This window comes from Pieris napi, chromosome 5 (assembly GCF_905475465.1).
Source record: "Pieris napi chromosome 5, ilPieNapi1.2, whole genome shotgun sequence".
NCBI classification, from domain to species: domain Eukaryota; kingdom Metazoa; phylum Arthropoda; class Insecta; order Lepidoptera; family Pieridae; genus Pieris; species Pieris napi.
Genome location: NC_062238.1, coordinates 10,765,893 through 10,784,748, shown reverse-complemented (window position 1 = coordinate 10,784,748; position 18,856 = coordinate 10,765,893). Strand labels below are relative to the sequence as shown.

At 35.0% G+C, this 18,856-nt stretch overlaps 1 protein-coding gene across 2 annotated transcripts; it reads left to right on the top strand.

Moving 5' to 3' along the window:
* The first annotated feature begins 1,339 nt into the window (after positions 1 to 1,339).
* On the top strand, positions 1,340 to 18,805 carry LOC125049962 (chromodomain-helicase-DNA-binding protein Mi-2 homolog). 2 transcript variants are annotated; one of them, XM_047649520.1, is made up of 20 exons: positions 1,340 to 1,530; positions 1,939 to 2,009; positions 2,494 to 2,616; positions 2,986 to 3,127; positions 4,227 to 4,372; positions 5,442 to 5,618; positions 6,107 to 6,298; positions 7,138 to 7,284; positions 7,753 to 7,881; positions 8,414 to 8,589; positions 9,323 to 9,446; positions 10,228 to 10,377; positions 10,924 to 11,093; positions 12,273 to 12,447; positions 12,943 to 16,356; positions 16,687 to 16,881; positions 17,177 to 17,339; positions 17,478 to 17,614; positions 17,851 to 17,904; positions 18,529 to 18,805. In XM_047649520.1, exons 1-19 carry the CDS (start codon positions 1,494 to 1,496, stop codon positions 17,857 to 17,859), a joined length of 5,877 nt encoding a protein of 1,958 aa, XP_047505476.1. In that variant the 5' UTR covers positions 1,340 to 1,493; the 3' UTR covers positions 17,860 to 17,904; positions 18,529 to 18,805. The 2 variants fall into 2 exon arrangements, with proteins under 2 accessions (XP_047505476.1, XP_047505475.1); XM_047649519.1 differs by having other exon boundaries at positions 6,104 to 6,298.
* Positions 18,806 to 18,856: the final 51 nt, after the last annotated feature.

Genomic DNA, 18,856 nt, shown 5'->3' with positions numbered 1-18,856 from the left:
AGATTTATATAAAAGAGAGAAGAAACCTAGCATAGAACCTCGCTAAAATAGAAAACAAAGGGATAATATTTTGGTCCTTTATATCCTAATGCGTATAAATAGAATTCAATAATCTTGATCGTGCTTTATTTTACATAAATTAAAATATCTCTGCGCTCCATAACCGGCTAGGCTGGTTACCCATTCGTCATGATGCTCACGTTCTCCATATCTTGTATTCCATCCTGTTTAACCCTAAAACTCCGTCCAACCTCAAAATGATTTTAAATTTTTGGGAGCCCATAACTATAGCTTACACTCTTCCGAAAACTATATTCTTGAAATCCTATCTCATAACTCCTCCTTTCTTGGCGAATCCTTTGAGGTCTCTGCAGTTAGGCTCTAGATTTCATTTCCCGTCCCTATTGGCTTAGCTTCTCTATCTTCCTTTAAATTTCTTCTGTACAAACATTACCTGTCCAGTGTCCACGTCGTATCCCTATCTTTCGTACTAACTACTAACTGACGTGAGACTGATCTTAAATTATCGTGATTCATGTGCAATTTTTACTTTTATTTTTCACTAGCGGACCCGACACGTCCTGCATAATCCTTGTTGTTGTCCTGCATGATATTTCAAGCGATTAGTATATTAAACAAAGTATGATAGTACCGAATGCAAAGCCCTGTAAAACTGGGTTGATTTATGAATCTAAATCATCCAGGGAGTCACCCAAACGCATACCAAAAGAATCATTCAAATCGGTCCAGCCGTTTAAGTGGAGTTCAGTGACATAAACACGTTCAGCAGAATTATATATATATAAAGTTATTATATACCTACATATTAGCTCATACTGTTTCTTCTTGTCTCCCTTTCTAAACGTTTTTTTAAGTAGTGTGCTGATATAGTTATAAGTATAGTCTATTACATATTTTACCTTTTTTAAATAAATTTATTGATTATTATTTTATATGTATTTTATCAATATAATATTGCCTACCTTATCTAATTTAATAGGTACATTTTTTTTTTCTCACAGTGCCTGGAAGAGATCGCTCAAAATCGATAAGGCCGCCAGTTGCCCTCCTTTTCATATAATTGTGTTCAATTTTGAATTATGAATTATTAAATCATACAAATGTAATTTATTTTGAGTTTACAATTTACTACAAAAATATGTGAAATTAAATCATTATATGTATTTTTGATTAATATATAAAAGTAAAAACAATGTCACTTACATCTGGCAACAAACAAAAAAAATCTTAAAAACGCCATCTTTTATCTTAGTATTGATAAAAATAAAAAGTCAATGTGCCATAGAGCGCTCGTTTGAATGAGCGAGAAAAGTTATCTTTTATCTCATTCTTAGCTACGCTAGTTCATCGTAGTGACGGCGGCATCAATTTCTGTATTAATTAAACCATTTGTCGCAAAAACTGCGCGTCCTTTGCCTTTCTACGGTTAAAATTTTGATTAAAGTTTTAAATTGTGTTAAATCGTGATTTAAATGGCATCAGACGAAGAAGTAGATGGTTCTTTTGCAGGTAAACGATGAATTTCTAGCATGTCATAGCTAAAATGTGAATAGCGGTATCATCTGTTTACCTGCGGTATGCAATTAAAATTTGAAAATTTTTCGACTGGATCTTAACTCTTCTAAATAACTCTCGTGGTCCATGATGGGTAATATTTTCGCGTTTTCAAGTCTTAATATGGTATAATCATTCTGGGTCATTTGTAAATATTTGTATGTGGCACTTGTGACAGAAAAGAACATGCATTATCCCCTCATTACTACTTAACAAAATGGACGCCGCCAAACAAAGGGATTAGTGACCTTACCGGTGGCAGTATGATATTTGCGAAATTAAAAAAAAAGCTTTAATGGTGTTATAGAAGATAAGTGAAATATTGGTTATATTATGAGTGGTAAAGAAGAATTAACTTTTCAGGGGACGAAGATGTAGAAGAAGGTGAAGGCCAGAATGAGAACTCTGCAGAAAGTGATGAAGCTCCACCAAAGGTAAAATTTTAAACCATTGCACTATAGTTCTAAATGATAAATCAATTTATGGAATAATTTGTAGATCCAGAAGAGATACCCTCAAGAAGGTATAATAATATTTAATATTATTGATAAGGAACACCTGAACTTAAATTATACATTTTAAATAACTCTTGTGTTTATATTATTGGCTACTTGGGAACTTTTCTTATATTAGAAGAGAACAATCAAATCTTAATTTGTTTTATAAGTAGTAAGCCCAATTATGATGAATCAATTTATTATTTATAAACAACCAATAACATTGTGTGAAGACTTTGTACAATTATCAAAACAAAGGTCAGGCAGACAACACAGTTCTTTGACATCACAGTACTACTGTTATAAAAAAAGTGAAAACATTGATCAGATAAAATTTTATTATATTCCCAAAAAATTCAAAACCATGTTTTTGTAGTGTTGTATTTTAGTCACAAGTGTTAACTGAATTTTTTTGTGTAAGGAGGATGATGACTATTCTCCAGAAGATGGGAGAAAGAAGAAAAAGGGAAAGAAAAGAAAAGCCAGAGGCGAAGAAAAGAAAGGAAGAAAGAAGAAAAAGAAGCGAAAGAATGAGAGTGAAGAAGTAAGTTTTCTGGTTTTGTACACACTTATAAGACTTCTATTTGAATATGGGTAGTAAGGGGCATGTTTTGGCTAGTAAATATGATGACAGTGGTGCTGTGTTCCATATTCAAATGTTCCTTTTTTAAGCTGGGACCTTTTTTAAATGTGCATATGTAATTGAAAACAAATAATACATTATCTGCAAATTTTAGAAGTATTTTTTATTTATTTTTCTTCTTAAACAGAATTTGTGCATGTATTACATTAAAGATTATAGTGCTTTGCCAATCAATTTGATTGCTGAAAAGCACTGAGAGACTGTTAATAATAAATTTATTTTTGTATCTGATAAAGAATTTTATAATTATAAATATTTACCACCCCTAAGGATGAAGATTTTGGTATGGAAATGGAGGCTGAAGGTGATAGTGACTATGCATTGAGTGCAGTTTCATCCGGCAAGAAGTCACGCAAGGGTCGTGGAAGCAAGCACAACACATCAACTCCAGCCGCTTCTGATTCAGGATCTGGTATGAATATATAAGTACTATTCTAATTAATTTATTATATGTATATAAAAATTAAAAACCCGTTTTCCGTTGTCACGACATAACATGAAAACGGTTTGACCGATTTGTCTGATTTTTTTTATAATATACCTTGAAGTACGAAGATGGTTCTTACGGAGAAAAATTAAAATAAAATTGAGTGAATCAGTCTAAAAAGAACACTTTTCTATATTCCCATACAAAATATTCGTAATAATACTTAAAAGTGAATTTGAACTTTAATACCATAGCATAAAGTTCAGGTGTTAGTGGAGGGGTTCCGGGAAGGTAAATTTTTATTTTTTGACATAATGTATTTGTTGTCTTATCAATTTTCTTTTTTTATCTTACTAGCTAGACCGGTGTCCCGAATAGCAGAATAAGTATTTTAAACAAATAAAGAATCAACTGTTAGGCGGTACGATGTTCGCCAGGCGAGCTAGTTTATTATATTTTTAAAGAGACTCATCACATATATATAAAAGTAGAAAAATTACCTTCTTTTTATTGTCTAGTTTGGAATTTGTATTCTTAAGTATTCCTGATGTTTGTTGTTTGATTGATGTTAAGTTTTCAAATCACTTAAATTTGCATTTATGAGGAAGAAGAATTGTTGCTCTTTCTTATTTATGATATTTTTGTATTTGTGAACTATTTATTAAAATAGTTACTTTTTTTTACCAACTTCAAAATTCTGCAGGGGGAGGTTAATGGTTTAATGCATATGTTTAATATTACCTACAGTGTAGAAGAAATATCATAATATAACTTAACACACAGTCAAAAAAACCTGGGTTTGATTCCCGACAAAGCAATAATTGTTTCTAGCTTAAAGTCAACAGAGGCGTTGCCCTTGATCAAGAGACGGGTAACAATAAATCGATACTGAGACTAAGATGTCATATCTAATGTTTTTTTGACATAATATGGGAGTTACACTTGCTAAGTATCGATTCTATATCTTAGAGAAATACCTCAGTCAGTTGTTTCTGCTTGTTTTCTTCAGAGGTATTTGTACAAATCCGTACCGAAAAATTTTCATTTGTGTTATTTACTAAAATTATTGGATGCCCTTTGCCAGGTATGCCCACCGTGGAAGAAGTGTGTTCATCATTTGGTCTCACAGATGTAGATATTCAGTATTCAGATGCAGATCTCGAAAACTTAACCAGTTATAAGCTATTCCAGCAACATGTGCGACCATTTATTGTTAAGGAAAATCCAAAGGTAAGATTAAGCTAAACATTGTATTAACAACAAAAATTTATAAAATATTAAGAAAATACAAACACTGCAAAGTGTCTCTTCAGATATATAGTATATCCAATAACTTGGTATTCATCGGGATTAGTATTCGGGTTTAACGGAAATGAAAAGAAAATAACATATATTTTTTTAAATGTTGCCTGTTTCTTGGTTCTTTGTGCATCGATTATTTAAATGATTGGACTCACTACTGAGAATAAAAGACCGCCGACTCTTAGCATTGAATCTTTGGTACACAATTTGTTAATTTATAGTGACTTGATATAGATTCTGTAATACACCAACACTTCTATAAACTGCTCTCTCCCTCTTTATTGTATGCCATACAATTAGAGTTCATATATTAATAGAAAGTTACAAAAAGTGTTTACACTAACGCGATTTAAAGTCGAGACTAAGATTCGCCTATAGATTCATCCTTTAACTTTTTTCATAAATTATTTCAAATTTACTCATTTGTATTCATGGGATCTGTTTAGACTACAGAACTAGGATTATGAAACCTTGACGTACCGTGTATTTTGACCGGACGGAAAGTTATACAACTAATATGATTACGATTTAAATCGTCATTATCAAATCTTTATTCAACTGTATTTTAGTAACTCTCGACGTGTTAGTTATTACGTCACATATATTCCTACAGCCTATACAAAAATCAACGCTATAAACGGATTGGTAAAGTTTTTTGGTTACGCCGTACTGTGTATACTTCCTTATTTATGAATTTAAAAAGATTATTCGCAGTGACGACTTGCAACCGGAATAACTTAATTTTTTTGTCATTAAATTTATATATTTATTGTATGTAATAGTTAATTTTTAGTAAATCACCACTGAAGATGCTACTGAAGTAGTACATACTAAAGTACAGATGTAATTGGACTTCAGGTTTACAAATGTCGCTTAGTGTGTAATAACTGTATAATATATTTAATTAATCTGTTTTCTGTTTTTGTACCAAAAATGTAAAAATATAATAAAAATAAGCCTCATGTCTAATAAATTGGTGCCACATTAACTTTTTTAGGTACCAGTGTCGAAACTGATGATGTTGGTCGCAGCTAAGTGGCGACTATTTTGTGAGACAAACCCTCACTTGGACGGAGGTAATAATCAGAATATTGGTGGTTCTGAAGAAAATACAAACACTTCGACGGTCTCAGATTATCCGCCTAAGAGGAGTGGACGTCCGTCTAAAGAAAAGGTAACATATTTAAAAAAGTATAGAAAGAATTAATTATAACTTAATTGGTCAACTAATTTCTATTAACAAAGTTCTTGAACAGCATTCAAAATCTATATATATAAAAAGAAAATGGTGTTCGTTTGAGGCTCTTTCACGCTTAAACCACTGATCGTATCGACATGAAACTACCACCATTCGATGCGAAATTTTTCCTAGATGGTTTATGGCTATTTATTTTTTTAATTCCAACGTTCCTTCATTTTTTTATTTCTGTTTTACTTTTATGAAAATTTTTCCCCCTAATAAAAACAAAAGAGGCTTCCTAGAACCGCAAAACGTCAACATCTGTTAAAAACTCGATTTTCGAAATATTTCAATTTTCTTAGCGGGAAGTTAAAAAGAAGAATAATAAAAATATGAAACATAAAATTTATTTTAATTCGTCCAGCAAAGCGGGCGCGAAACGGCTAGTAACTGTATAAATATATATGTGATATTTGCAGCTGATAGATGAGTATATAGACGAGCCAGAAGAGGAAGAGGACGACATGATCAGTGATGAGAGCACACCAGCGCCACGTAAACGCGGCAGGAAGCCGAAACATGGCAATACGTCCACGCCTAGAGGAAAGCCGGGTCGCAAGCCCAAAGTACCCACGCTCAAAATTAAGTTCAGCAAGCGCAAACGGACTAGTAGTGTAAGTTGTTTTAATTAAAAATATGTAATTCAATGTCCTACGCGAAATCAAGTCAAATAGACAATAATTACATATATCGTCCCCATAGAGCGAAAACTAATTAAGTCAAAAAATTGCCAAAACGAGTTATCTATGCCATTGAAACTATATTTTTTTTCTTTATTTAATTGTCTAACCGTAAATTTTGTATGTATCCTAGTTTCCGATTTACAAAAAGTGAAAATTTAATAAATCTATTCTTTGGTCCTAATAGGAAATAAGAGAAATAACTTGTTAACTATTTTTTGTTTATCAAAACTTACATAGCTTATAAATTAAAAGATTTAGTTACTTTTATAGTAATATTTTTAATCCATAGGAAGTGTAGAAGATTTTTTTTATATAAAAGTACATAGTTAGATTTTATACTATTATAAAACAAAATGTCTATTAACTCAAGTTTTTTTCATGATGTATATTTTGTATATCTACCAGTTAGTCGTAAATTACCCAACTCAAGTTATTTATCATAAAAATAAACTCGATCTGAGTGAAAAATCACTAACTAGGGATGAATCTTAACTAATTCATAGCTACATCGGATATTCTACAGAGAACAAATAACTAATTGTTTTTTTTAGGCTTTCTCAGTAATAACTTAATCATCAGTTTGGGTAGCTGGCATCGTTTTAACTTAATTTGATTTCCTTCAGTATTATTTTTTAGGATAATAGCAATTAAATAAGAATCATATTATTAAGAATTAAGAGAAATAATTATAGTGTTAAATTTGACAAACATATCTTATAAGTGATGTAAAATTATTATCGCACTCAAAATTGAATGTTTAATAATTACAGGAAGAAGACCAGGAGAACAGCGCAGGGGCGAATTCTGACTCGGACGCGGAGTTCGAACAGATGTTGGCCGAAGCCGATGAACCCAAAACTGCTCCCAGTGTGGCCGAAGAGACCACTCCACCGAAAGAGGAGGATCCCAATTTACCTGTGAGTATGTTTTACTGTATAGATTTTCATTCTTTAATGTAAATGCGTGTCTTTAAATGTACTACTAATTTGTTTGTTTTTAACATTGTTAAAAATCCAATGTAGAGAGACATTTCTTGTAAATATTCTACGGTTTCGATATTTGTAAATATGTGAGGAACATGTATACTAACTTTTTTAGTATATTAGTTTATTCTAAGAGTACATTTTCTTCATATATAATTATTTAACTTAAATTTAAATGAAAACAAAATATTGTAAACCTATTTAAAAGAGTAAGTGTGGAGTTTCTTGCCCATTCTTCTCCACACGAAACTACCTTTTGGAAGGGGCAACTAGAATCTTCTTTGTATTTTGTTAGACGTTCAAAAGTGCCATTTTAGGTGGTCTAATTGAAATAAATGATTTGACTCTGAATATACCCTCACAACAAAAAAATAATAATTTTCAACTTGATAATTTTTATAGCCCCAGCCCAAGAAGAAAGCGAAGACGAAAATTGGTAACAAAACAAAGAAGAAGAGGAACAAATTGAAGACAACAAACAAGTTCCCAGATGGTACCGAAGGAGAACATGAACATCAAGATTATTGTGAGGTAATAGGACTTGAAGTTATGGAGTCGCAAAGAGTAATATTGGTTGATAATATATACATAGTGTCCGTGGGGTTTTTGCTTAAATTTAACCTATAAGAATATAAAAAATATGATTGAAATCTCAGGTTGAATTCATCAAAAAAAAATATTCTGATCAAAATGAAGTTAAAGCTGTTATTTATACTATTTTTCGTATTTATATTTGTTTTTTGATATACTTGAGTTTAATTTTTTATGATTTCAATTGTTTTAATTATTTATTTTGTAATTTACGATCTAATATTTTTAGAACTTATAATTGCAAATGCATTTTGATTTGAGAACTTATATATAAATAGTGTTCTTAATCAATGAAACAAATTTGTATATTAATCTGTGAAGGCACAATTTTGATAGACTAAGATTCTAAGATTCTAATTATTTTATTTATATTAAAACATAAATAATAAATCAATAATATTTATTTGTAACTACAGACAAACTTACAGTCATTATATTATTTTTACTATCATATAATAAAATACTCCTTCAGGTGTGTCAACAAGGTGGTGAAATTATCCTCTGCGACACTTGCCCTCGTGCATACCACTTGGTGTGTCTGGAACCAGAACTGGAGGAGACTCCCGAGGGCCGCTGGTCCTGTCCTCATTGCGAGGCTGAAGGGACCCAGGACCAGGATGATGATGATGAGCATCAGGAGTTCTGTAGGTTAGTAATAATATCAAATGTATAGCATTCAAATTAATATGAAATATGTTCTTACAAATAACAACACTACACTATACAAGCAGTCAGATATTTATCTAACTTAAATGTCAGGCAAAATAGAGAATGTCGATATTTTTTTACTTTTTATATATCTCTATATATATAAAATTCTCGTGTCACAATGTTCGTTCCCATAATCCTCCGAAACGGCTCGACCGATTTTTATCAAATTTTATATGCATATTCAGTAGGTCTGAGAATCGGCTACTATCTTTCAACCTCCTAAGTAATAAGAGGTGTCCACCATAAATTTGTTTTATTTTTTTATGATACAGCATACAAAAATAGATACAACCCCTAATTTTCACCCCTCTACGATCAACCCCTATTTTTATTATAGTAGATACATAGTTGTTTTTATTGAACTAAATAAAATTTTCCTAGAAATAATATACATGGCAAAACAACGTTTGCCGGGTCAGCTAGTGTATATTATATATTTAACTCATTAAATACAGAAAACGAGTATTTTCTTTGACTATATGACATTAGAATAAACAAGACCAAAATTAGGAATATATTAAACATTGACTAGTTTTTAAAGTCTTGAATAATTATTACTCTTCTAAGAGACCATTACGCCTTACCATTATACCTTTGTAATATTAACAAAGACTCAGAACGAAGATTTCAATTCACATTTTTAAATATTAATAAATAAATATAATTTCAGGATTTGTAAAGATGGCGGTGAACTGCTCTGTTGTGACTCTTGTCCTTCGGCATATCATAGATTCTGTTTAAACCCGCCCTTGGATGAAGTACCAGATGGAGATTGGAAATGTCCGCGCTGCAGTGTGAGTACATTTTCCTATTATACAGGGTAGGGATATTTATTTTAATTCAATACATAGTTTCTATTAAGAAAAAAGTGTCATTATTTTAACAGTAAAACATATTTATTTAAATTGTTTTAATGGTTGTTATGACGCTTCACTAACCCACTAAAAAGGTTTTTGTTTATATTTAAATTTATTAATTTTATAGAATTTGCATTATAAATCCTGTAGGACTCCTTATAGATTCTGTATATTTACGTTATTAATATAATAAAAAGATCCAATTATTAATCTATTATGTGAAAACATATATAAATATGTAAACCAGAAGCAATATGCAGGCAGACTACATCTATAATAAATAAAATAAAGATTTTTAAAATAAAGAGATAAAGTATGATTAAAGTACTGGCTTATGGACATACCTTATGCAGACTTGGAGATGCTCCTGAGACCTTTTACGTAGTTAAACATTACGCTTACTAACATATACCCACACACACACTCATGCACAAACGCGTGTAAAGAGAGTTAAAAAAATTGTCGTGGAATTTACTATTAAGTTTGTTATGGAGCTGGGAACCATAACACAGATATTTTTAACATTAAAAGGTTCTTCCAAATCTTAAACATTATAATAAATTTGTAATGAATTTATTTTTGAATAATTTTTATTTATTTTATAAACGTATTTTTTTCTTGCAACTGTATAATTTTTCTTAAAGGTCCAAGGACCTAACTATCGCACTCCAAGCTAACCATATAAAATAATACATATAAACCTTACATGTTCTTACAGTGTCCGCCGATGGATGGTAAAGTGGCAAAGATTTTAACATGGCGTTGGAAGGAGCACACCGGCAAGACTAAAGCGCCTCGCTCTCGGGAGTTCTTCGTGAAGTGGCACGAAAAATCTTATTGGCATTGTAGCTGGATTTCAGAGATACAGGTTCGTTTAAGAATAGAAAGAGAACAAATGCTAATTAAAAGTCTTCGAGTGCAGGCTGTGAGCTATACTCCTGATTAATTAGTAGTTTCCGAGTTATGCCACATTTCTAGAGGAGAACGAATAATTTTGGTAGCTGGTTAAATGTTGACCAGTTTTCGAAGTTGGTTTATTTTTTGAAGAGATAACTTCTTAAGCGGCGTTGTACACTTTTTTGGAATGGGTAAAAAATGTTAAAGTCGCGTCAGGACACGTGATCTGATCGAAAATTCGTAAGACGGATGGAGAGTAGACAGCTGGCGTGGCGTATTTAATGTAATATAAATTGTCATGTTTGTACGATAGCGCAATAAATAGATATTGTATTCTACCACATAAATGATAGTACTTTTATACTGATAATTAAAGCAATTCGTGCAAAATTATTCCCTAACTATTCCAAAATATCAAAAATGCACAACGTTAATATTCAAGTTTCCACTTCTGCCGGCACTCCCGGAGTGCAACCCGTCGTTTTTTTTTATTAATTGATTATTGTATTTGATATAGTTGGACGTGTTCCACCCGCTAATGTACCGCTACTACATGCGTAAATCGGACCCTGAAGAACCACCGAAGCTCGATGAAGGCATGGAGGAGCGAGAAGGACGAAGACGCAATAGTAGACATGTGCAACAATCTGATTTGAATGAGAAAATGTTGGATGAGCAGTATTACAGGTAAAAATATTTTTAATACAGTTGCTCAAAAAGTGGCGTATTGCAGGGACGTATAGCGTTCGGGATGTGGGCTATTACACACTCGTGCTTTTTTTTTACCTTTTCCGAACTAGTGCGTTTTCTTTCCCAACTGTCAAAATAATGTCTATTAAAAAGAAAAAACCAACCACGAAGTTTTTACTAAAAAAAAAATCATAGAAATTTTTATGATTCATGCAAATATTTCTAAAAAGAAGCTATTGCTTTGTTTCAATATAAGATTTAATGATTTGATTCAATGAGTTAGGTTAGATTTCATTTCATTTCATATCAATAAAAAATTGTACTGAAGACTTGGCTGTATGGGCATAGTTCCCTTTGCCTACCCAGAATGGGTGAAGAAAAAAAAAATATCTGCTTATATTCTTTTACGGTTGGCGCCATTTTCCAAAAATGTTCTTTGCGCGTTTAGTTGTTTGTTATATTATATATTAAATATACATGAAAAATCATACGAAATAAATAATAGTTTGTCTCAAACAGTAAATAAATATGCAACCTAAAACTTCTCCAGTTAGTATAAAAAACTGTATAAGAAATAAATGATTAGTGAGTTGAGTTTATTGTTTTTTTATTATTTTATTAAATTGCATAATTTTTTCGCAGCTGTATTAAAAATAGTTGTTCAGTACACGTGCGGAACCGTCATTGCAACTTGTTCCGATTGTCAACCAAATTTGTCGAAACTCTTTGCAATGACAGGCTTTCCGCACTTGTAATGAAATATACTATTTTGAGTATTTTTATTTAATATTTATGCAAATCTAATATATAAAAATGACGTGTCAAAATGTTCGTTCCAATACTCCTCCGAAACGGTTCGACCGATTCTTATAAAATGCATTCTCAATCGGCTACTATCTATCTTTTAAACCCCGAAGTGATCAAAGTGATCAACCCCAAAAAAATATTTTTAATTTTTTAGACGATTTTTTTGTTTTTATCTTTTTATGATACATACATACATACAACCCCAAATTTTCACTTCTCTACAATTATCCCCTATTTTTTATTATAGTAGATAGTTATTTTTATTGAACTAAAATAATGTTTTCTAAAAATAATATACATTGGCAAAAACAATGTTTGCCGGGTCAGCTAGTAATACAGTAAAAATGACACTGATGAAACGCTTTACAGATATGGTGTCAAACCTGAATGGCTGATAGTCCACCGAGTGATAAACCACCGGACATCCCGAGATGGCACAACTTACTACTTGGTGAAATGGCGAGATCTTTCTTACGACCAGGGTACTTGGGAATCTGAACATGCTGATATTGCCGGTTTGAAAAACGCTGTCGATTACTATCAGGTAAGACGCCATGAAATGAAAATCTAAAGTGAGCTATATATGCGGCTTGATCCCTTGGCGTTGCATAGAGATGTGGGAGCTCTCTGCATCTTCTACGGCATCTACCATGGAGAGTGTTCAGAGGAGTTGTTCGGTCTAATACCTGCAGCTGAGTTTCATCATCGGACGTCAAGGTAAAATACAAAATACCATCCGTATCACCTCGACGTCCGTCGTTCCACAACTGAGCGTTTTCTAAGACAGTTTTTGCCGCGCACCACCACTGTGGATCCAGCTGCCCACTGAAGTATTTCCGATCCAATTCGACTCAGGGTCCTTCAAGAAATGAGCGTACCAATTCTTGAAAGGCCGGCAACGCACTTGCGAGGCTTCTGGTATTGTGAGTGTTCACGGTATCACTTAACATCAGATGTTGTGCCTGTCTGTTTGCCTCCTATTACATAAAAAAAAATGTTAAAATGTAATTGTTTTTAATAAACAACTTTTATTTTCCAGGACATGCGGGCCTACTTTACGTCCGAAGGAAAATCTAAGGGCAGCAAGGGCAAGAAAGCCGGCAGAAAGAGCAAAAATAGAGAAAACACTGACGATGATGAAAATAGCAGTGGTGTTCAGGGCAAGGGAAGTAGGAAATATAACCCGCCTCCAGATCGGCCAACAACTAATTTGAATAAGAAATATGAAGATCAACCGCCATACGTCTATGAAACGGGAATGCAGCTGCACCCTTACCAGTTAGAGGGTCTCAACTGGTTGAGATACTCTTGGGGTCAAGGCATCGATACCATCTTAGCCGATGAGATGGGTCTCGGAAAAACTATTCAAACGGTCACATTCTTGAACTCCCTGTTTAAAGAAGGACACTGTAAAGGACCCTTCTTGGTATCTGTCCCGCTATCTACCATTATTAATTGGGAGAGAGAATTTGAACTTTGGGCTCCGGATTTGTATTGTATTACGTACGTCGGTGATAAGGATTCTCGAGCGGTTATACGCGAAAACGAGTTGACGTTCGACGACGGCGCCAACAGAGGCGGGAGACCCTCGAAGATCAAGTCCCAAGTTAAATTCAACGTCCTGCTGACGTCATACGAGCTGATCTCCATTGATTCCACGTGTTTGGGTTCCATAGAGTGGGCCGTCCTCGTCGTCGACGAAGCTCACAGGCTCAAGAGTAACCAGTCGAAATTCTTCAGGCTCTTGGCCGGATATCAAATTAACTACAAACTTCTCCTGACCGGTACTCCCCTGCAAAACAACCTCGAGGAACTGTTCCATCTCCTCAACTTCTTAAATAAAGATAAATTTAACGACTTAGCCGCCTTCCAAAACGAATTCGCGGATGTATCAAAGGAGGAGCAGGTAAAGAGGCTCCACGAGATGCTCGGGCCGCACATGCTGCGTCGTCTCAAGGCCGATGTGCTCAAGAACATGCCCACGAAGTCAGAATTTATCGTGCGTGTCGAGTTATCCCCGATGCAAAAGAAGTACTACAAGTACATCTTGACGAGAAACTACGAGGCGCTAAATCCAAAGGGCGGCGGTCAGACAGTTTCGCTACTCAACGTCATGATGGATTTAAAGAAGTGTTGCAACCATCCTTACCTGTTTCCCGTCGCGGCTGAAGAGGCTCCTTTAGGCCCTCACGGTAATTACGACACTCAGGCCTTGGTGAAAGCGTCGGGAAAACTAGTTCTTATGTCGAAAATGTTGAGGCAGCTTAAAGAACAAGGACACCGAGTGCTAATCTTCTCACAGATGACAAAGATGTTGGACATTTTGGAAGACTTCTTAGAAGGAGAGGGATACAAGTACGAAAGAATCGACGGTGGTATCACGGGAACGATACGTCAGGAGGCCATCGATAGGTTCAATGCACCCGGTGCTCAGCAATTTGTGTTCCTGTTGTCGACCCGAGCCGGTGGTTTGGGTATCAACTTGGCAACCGCTGACACTGTCATTATTTATGACTCTGACTGGAACCCTCACAACGACATCCAAGCGTTCTCCCGAGCTCACCGTATCGGTCAGGCCAACAAAGTTATGATTTATCGATTCGTAACGCGTAACAGCGTAGAAGAAAGAGTGACCCAGGTGGCCAAGAGAAAGATGATGTTGACTCACTTGGTCGTGCGTCCCGGAATGGGTGGAAAAGGAGCGAATTTTACGAAACAGGAATTAGATGACATTTTACGATTCGGTACTGAAGAATTGTTTAAGGAAGAGGAAGGCAAAGAAGAGGCTATTCATTATGACGATAGAGCTGTAGGAGAGTTGCTCGATCGTTCCAAAGAAGGTATCGAACAGAAGGAATCGTGGGCTAACGAATATCTTAGTTCTTTCAAAGTTGCCAGTTATTCTACAAAAGAAGGCGATAACGAGGAAGAAGTGGATACCGAAATTATTAAACAAGAAGCCGAGAACACCGACCCAGCCTACTGGATTAAACTGCTTAGACATCACTATGAACAACACCAGGAAGATCAAGCCAGAACACTCGGAAAAGGCAAAAGAGTTCGTAAACAAGTTAACTATAACGATGGAAGTGTCGCTCAAACAGAAAACAGGGAAGATTCAACATGGCAAGAAAATGGTTCAGATTACAATTCCGACTTTTCGCAAGGTAGCGAAGATGACAAAGAAGATGACGACTTCGATGAAAAGAATGACAACGGTGATCTCAGCCGTCGAAGCAAGAGACGTCTTGAAAGACGAGAAGAAAGAGACAGACCTCTTCCGCCTTTACTTGCGAGAGTCGGTGGGAACATGGAAGTACTTGGCTTCAACGCCAGGCAGAGAAAATCGTTCCTCAACGCGATCATGCGCTACGGAATGCCGCCGCAAGATGCATTTAATTCGCAGTGGTTAGTTCGAGACTTGAGAGGTAAATCGGAGAGGAACTTCAAAGCCTACGTATCGCTATTTATGCGGCATTTATGTGAACCGGGTGCAGATAATGCAGAAACATTCGCAGACGGCGTGCCCCGAGAGAGTCTTTCACGGCAACACGTTTTGACACGAATTGGTGTTATGAGTCTCATCAGAAAGAAAGTACAAGAATTTGAGCACATAAATGGGTATTACAGTATGCCGGAATTGATAAGGAAGCCGGTCGAACCCGTTAAGATCGCAGGCGCAGAAAGTTCAGCTCCTAGTCCGGCACCGTCTTCTGCCACTCCCAGCGCATCAGCCGCACCTTCGCCCGCCCCGACGCAGGCCGCCCAGGCTTCGGGACAAGCTCCTACACCTGGAAGCTCAGATAAGGACGACAAAGAAGAAATAAAAGAAGAAAAGCCTGACGTTAAGGACGCTAAAGAGAAGGAAGAACCCATGGACACGAGCGACATAAAGGAGGAAGTTAAAACCGAAGAAAAAGAGACAAAGATCAAAGAAGAAGTTAAAGAGGAAAGACGAATGTCCGTCGACGAGGAACCGCCTAAAGACGAGGAGAAATCCGATGACAAAAAAGAAGATAAAGACGAGAAAGAGAAGGATGATGATAAGAAAGACGACGCAAAGAGTGAGAAAGCAGAGTCTGAAGCTTCTGAGAAACCTAAAGAAGAGAAAAAAGACGAGGACGACGATGACGTGGTTCTCGTGAAAGAGGAGGAGGATCTGAAGGTAGAGCGTCGCAAGTTTATGTTCAACATTGCCGACGGAGGTTTCACAGAGCTTCACACGTTGTGGTTGAACGAGGAGAGAGCGGCGGCACCGGGTCGAGAATATGAAATATGGCACAGACGACACGACTACTGGCTTCTGGCTGGTATTGTCACGCACGGTTACGGAAGGTGGCAGGACATTCAAAATGACCTACGGTTTGCCATCATTAACGAGCCGTTTAAGATGGACGTCGGTAAAGGCAACTTCCTTGAGATCAAGAATAAGTTTTTGGCGAGACGATTCAAAGTAAGTTGTTTCCAATTTATAATAATTGTAATGTTAATATTTTAACTGTAATATTAACAGTTTAAATTATTTAGATAAACGTATTTTCTAGAATTTGAAAAAATAATTCTTGTTTTATTTTAATAATGTTTATTTACTAAAATTACTTAATTTATTTTAATCTACAAAACTTTGGCGTCCTCTAATATATTGGGTAGGGCTATCATCCAAATATGTTTCTCTATCTATTTGTTTTGATAGACATGAAGCTTGTCTACCTATCTGAAGTATTGTTTCGAATAAAAATATCTCAGATTATTATTACTTACAAATCAAAATATTTAATTCCAGCTGCTAGAGCAAGCGTTGGTAATCGAGGAGCAACTCCGTCGGGCGGCCTATCTCAACCTGACCCAGGACCCGAACCACCCGGCCATGTCGCTGAACGCCCGCTTCGCCGAAGTGGAATGCCTCGCCGAGTCCCACCAACACCTGAGCAAGGAATCTCTTGCTGGGAACAAGCCTGCTAATGCCGTGTTGCATAAGGTATTTTTTAAAATATGCACAATCTGGATTTTCAAACCACTTTCTTAAAACCTACATTATTTTATAATTGGATACAAATTTTTCTTTTAAACTTCCTATTAATATATAATCATATCAGTAAAATCCTATAAATGACCCGTTGCTTATGTACAAAAACATTAGTTTGCAAGAGCTACATACAACTATTGCGATACTTCTATATTTTAGAATTTGTCTTAAACATAGTAAAGCATTTTTTTATTTATGTTGTTTACTTACACTATAAGTTCATAATATTCTGCATTAATAATTCCAGGTATTGAACCAGCTGGAGGAACTCCTATCAGACATGAAGTCAGACGTGTCTCGTCTGCCAGCCACATTGGCTCGCATCCCCCCCGTGGCCCAGCGTCTCCAGATGTCCGAGAGGTCTATCCTTTCGAGACTCGCCGCTACTGCTGGGAACCCAGTACCCGCCGGTCAGTATATTGAATGATTATTTTTCAAAGTGAATATATATCTGACGTAAATAAAGATATTTTAGTCAATAATACGTTCCTATTAATAACATTATTAGCTTACATTGCAATATTTATAAATTTATTTATATGTTCCAGGCCAAATGCCACAGTTCCCCGCGGGCTTTCAGACCGGCACTCTGCCAGGTTTCTCGGCGGCTGCGACGGCGGCCAACTTCACCAACTTCCGGCCTCAGTACTCTGTGCCCGGACAACCTGCCACGCCCTCCTCCAACGTGAGTACCGATATGCCTGGCTCCAACGTAATATAAATAAATATATAATGTATATTATACATAGATTAATAATATAATATATAGAACTAAAATTTGTTACCATTTTTTATGAAAATATTTTATGTAGTGTTAGATTCGGAAACGCGACTGTCTACTCCTGTACGTCAAAAATGTGTAGATTTTGACATACGAGAGTGCATTTCACTGGTTGTATAATTTGTGTTTTCTTTTTGCAGAAATCATAAGCACGCGTAGTGTACTTGCCGGATATTGAACACTGTTTTTGACAGGTTTGTCTTTTATATATAAATGTTCATGCGGTATTCTAGTACCTGGACTAGTTAATATGTAACTTAATAGTGTAAACTCTTTATAGCGAATTTCAAGGGACTTAGCATTTTTTTATGTTATACAGAGATTTCGTTATACAAAGGGAACAAAGACGTCAGGTGTCTTTCTTAGAAATTTCGGCACCTCAATCGCTTAGTTTTGTAAGCTGATTATAAAAATAATTACACTTCAGTATGTTGTTGTCTAAATATGAAAATATTTCTCCGTAATAGAGAATAGCGTTATAAAAAGTGAATTGATGTATGGGTTTTGTGTTATTCCAAACAAATTTAACTAATTTGTGCGTTATAGGGAGGTTTAATGATATCGAATGACGTTATAAAGAGTTTACACTATATATTTAAAATGTTTTATGACTGAGATTTGATAGATCTGCTGTATACTACAATCTCTTTCACTGTTGTTTTCTTTTATGTAAATTGTCAATAGTGGATATTTATGTTTTCGTGATTTCCTTCAATGACAAGCATAGACTAACACACTGCTCTGTACCTTCCAAACGGAATAAAGTTGACGCCGGGCATCGATGGATGCATTATTAATAAAAACAATTTTTGTTCCAGCCTTTGGTGTAACGCGTTTAGACGAATATTTTAGTTATAAGCTTTCCAAGATTCCTGTTCCACCTTGGGTTCGAAAGTGATAATTAGTATTTAGTACTGTTATGTTAAGTAACATTTTGATAAGGTCATTTTGAAGTGGAATCCCGAATCCATGAATTTATTTATTTCCTCTTATGTGTATGTATCTTGTTTATGCATAAGTTATATGTGGACTTATGAAAATTTTATTTTTGATTTACCAAAAATGAAAAAAAATTAATAAACAATTATAATAGTATACTGACGTTTTATTTTACCTGTTGTGTTTCTTATGTGATACATTAAGTAA

Coding starts and splice junctions, on each gene's coding strand:
- LOC125049962 (XM_047649519.1), top strand. CDS start 1,494: ATGGCATCAGACGAAGAAGTAGATGGTTCTTTTGCAG. Junction 2,010..2,493: donor GTGATGAAGCTCCACCAAAG/GTAAAATTTTAA, acceptor TTTTTGTGTAAG/GAGGATGATGACTATTCTCC. Junction 6,299..7,137: donor AGCGCAAACGGACTAGTAGT/GTAAGTTGTTTT, acceptor TAATAATTACAG/GAAGAAGACCAGGAGAACAG.